The sequence below is a fragment of the Carlito syrichta genome, unplaced genomic scaffold (genome assembly GCF_000164805.1).
Source record: "Carlito syrichta isolate Samal-C Ts95f unplaced genomic scaffold, Tarsius_syrichta-2.0.1 Scaffold309715, whole genome shotgun sequence".
Lineage (NCBI taxonomy): Eukaryota > Metazoa > Chordata > Mammalia > Primates > Tarsiidae > Carlito > Carlito syrichta.
In genome coordinates this window covers 121,527-124,640 of record NW_007253811.1, presented here as the reverse complement: position 1 = coordinate 124,640, position 3,114 = coordinate 121,527, and the positions used below count along the sequence as shown (strand labels likewise).

The 3,114-nt window shown below is 48.5% G+C and overlaps 1 protein-coding gene across 1 annotated transcript in view; it reads left to right on the top strand.

Moving 5' to 3' along the window:
* RCC1L (RCC1 like) overlaps positions 1 to 3,114 on the top strand; it is a 35,330-nt gene that overhangs the window by 8,815 nt on the left and 23,401 nt on the right. Inside the window, exon 6 of the mRNA XM_021717365.1 lies at positions 1,763 to 1,847. Within this exon, the coding sequence (XP_021573040.1) occupies positions 1,763 to 1,847 (85 nt within the window). The remainder of the gene's footprint in view (positions 1 to 1,762; positions 1,848 to 3,114) is intronic.

Genomic DNA, 3,114 nt, shown 5'->3' with positions numbered 1-3,114 from the left:
AACTCAAAAAAAAAAAAAAAAAGGTCTGGGGGGGATAATGATCTGGTGGGAGAACGGGCTCAAAAGCCAGCCAGGTCACAGTGTAATTAGTGCCGTGGTGATCTAGGCAGGCTGTATCTTGCTCACGATTTTATCTTCATCCCTGGAACAGGGCCTGGCACATGGCAGGTACTTATAATAGTTGTCTAAATGCCTGTGTGAGTGTATACGGAAAGTGCTGTGAGCGCACTCAAAGGGGAATTGTCAAGTCTCCCAGGGGTGTGATGGAAGGGAGAAGGCTTCATGGAGGAGGCGGCAGAAGAACTTACTGGAAAGTCGATGGGTGATAGGAAAGGCTTTCTGGCAGAGTGGAGGGAATAGCCTGAGTGTTGATGTGCGGGGAGTGTGCAGTGTGGAGTTGTTATTCTTACAGGGGAGTGGTGAGAAGCAGTCTAGGGGCAGGCTGAGGGTGAACGCTGCAGGGTTGTGTCTGTCTTGCTAGGAGTTTAGACTTTGTCTTTTGACAGTCAGGGGCTGTCAGAGGGCCTAAGCAGGGTGAGTGACAGCCGGATCATGATCCATGTAGAAAGAGAGTCTTGGACACAGCATGGATTGGGGAGGGGAGGCCAACTGAAAAGGAGCAGGTGGGAGAGACACGCAAGGAGGAGATGGGAGATGGGGCTTGACCAAGGTCAGGGAGTGAGCTAGAGGGAGTCGGGTGTGACTCTGGGCAGATGAGTGCGTGCTCCTAGGAGAGACTGGCTCTTCACCTAGACGGAGAGCTTTATGGAGAGGTAGGCTTGGGTGGATGGGGAAAATGAGGGGGAGGGAGGGAGTGAGTTTGGCTTTAAGGTTGCAGTAGAGGGTCGTGCTTCCTGCACAGGCTTCAAAGTCGCAGGAATGTGAGATCAAGTCCCTGCTCTTCCACTTGAGCGACTTTCCGCTAGCTGCCAGACTTCTCTGAGATTCAGTTTCTTCCTGTGTGGTTTTGATTATTGACTTAGCACGATGCCTGGCATAATGGGTGTTCAAGAAATGGTGCTTTTCATCAGGCAGCTAGAAAAATGAGTCTGGAACTCAGCACATCATTGGAACTTCGGTCACAGTGCTGAGGTGACAGTTAAGCCTTGGGAATGGATGTAGTCTCCTGGGGTAGCTTGAGTGAGGAGGGAAGAGGGGAGAGGACAGATCCTGGAGAACAATGCCAGCACCGGGCGGTGTGACGTAGAGGCCGAGCTCATGATCCAGGCTGGAAGCTACGAGAGAGTAGGAGAGAGAGATGGCAGCCTGGGCAACATAGCAAGACCCTGTGTCTAACCAGATTAAAAAAAAACATCAGCCAGGCGTGGTGGCCAGTGCCTGTGATCCAGCTACTCCAGAGGCTGAGACAGGAGGATTGCTTGAACCTAGGTACTGGAGACTGAAGCGAGCTGTCACTGTGCCATCCAGCCTGGACCAGAGAATGAGACCCTTTCTCTCAAAAACAAGAAGAGGGGGAGAAGGGTTATGGAGGAGACAGGGGCTCCTCAGGGATGGGATGGTTGGAAGAGCTCTTGCATTTGCTCCTTAGGCGACCTGGCACTGGACTTTAGTAAGAGCAGCTCAATGTGGTGGGAGACATGGCCAGGGTGCGGTGGATTGAGAAAGATGTGGAGGCAGGGAGCAGCCTGCTTGGACCATCCTCCTGAGCAGTAGGGAATGTGCTGATGCTTAGACTCCGTAGACTAGGACCCTGGGCTCTCACCATTCCTTCTCAGCAGTGTTTCTTCTGTTTGTCTGCCAGGTCGTCTGTGGTCAGGATCACAGCCTGTTCCTAACGGATAAAGGAGAAGTCTATTCTTGCGGATGGGGTGCCGATGGGCAGACAGGTAATCTGCACCCACGTGGGGCCATGCGAGGTCTTGGCCCATGCACTGGGAGCAGTGAGCTGTAGGACGTTATGGTCTAGAACCCCCTCTCCTTAATTCGACTCTTCCTTCTCCTCCCTTCCTGGGGAGTGCTGCTCGTTTTTGTCCCTCCTCCCTCCCCATTCCCGTTGCCGCCAGCTCCCATAGAAATGAGCTGAGAAAGCCTTGAGGTAGCTTTAGCCACTCGGCAGAGGTGTTCTGAGGCTTCCAGAATGGAGAAAGTAGAGAGAAGAAACTGTTGGAGCCTTCTAAGGAAGAAGCAAATGCTACCTGAAAGGAGCTCAGTTTTAACTGATTTGAGAAGAGTGTGATTAAGTGAGGAACGAGGCACAAGCTTTGTCTATTTGTGTGGTTCACTTTTTGTTTTTGTATATTTGAACAAGGAGGGCCTTTAAGTGTAAGATTCAAATCTTGTCTGCATCCTCTTTAATCCTAGCACCACATCGCGTTGCCTCTGTTCATTGTCTTGTGTTTTCGTCCATTCCTTGTTCATATGTGTACATCTTTTATGTTGTAATAATAGCACAGGTATCATATTATACACTGATTTTAAAATCATTTAAATTTGCATATCACATTTTCCATGTTGGCACAGTTTTCAGAATTATAATTTTTAATATTTGTATGATATGACATGACATTAACTTACTGTAAGGTGCTTTCTCATTTCCCTGTTGTCAGGAGACATTCTCCTATTCCTTTTTGGGGAGGGGAGAACCATTGGAGATACTGTTACCTTTAGCATGTGTATGCAGAGCTTTTTTCCATTTTGTGTATTTTTCTAGGATAAATTCTCAGGAGCAGGTCAGAGGATTAGAAAATTTTTATGGTGCTCAGATTATTTTGCTAAGTTGTTTTCCCAAAGTTTCCCAGTGTTTACTGCTCTCAGCTGTGTATAGAAGTACCCTTTTTGTCACAACCTCTAGCAGTGAGCATTATCAATTTTGGTGTCCTCATTTAATCATTGTGCCACTCTTTAAAATTTGCACTTCTCTGATAACTGTAAAGTTTAAGCTTTTCTTTACTTTTTTTTTTTTTTTGAGTTGGAGTCTCACTCTGTCACCCAGACTGGAGTGCAGTGGCCGCTCCGGGCCACCGCAGCCTCGACCTGCTGGGCTCCGGTGATCCTTCTGCCTCAGCTTTCCAAGTAACTGGAACTACGGGCGTGCGCTACCACACCCGGCTAGTTTTTATTTATTATAGAGATGAGGTCTCGTCAAGTTGCCCA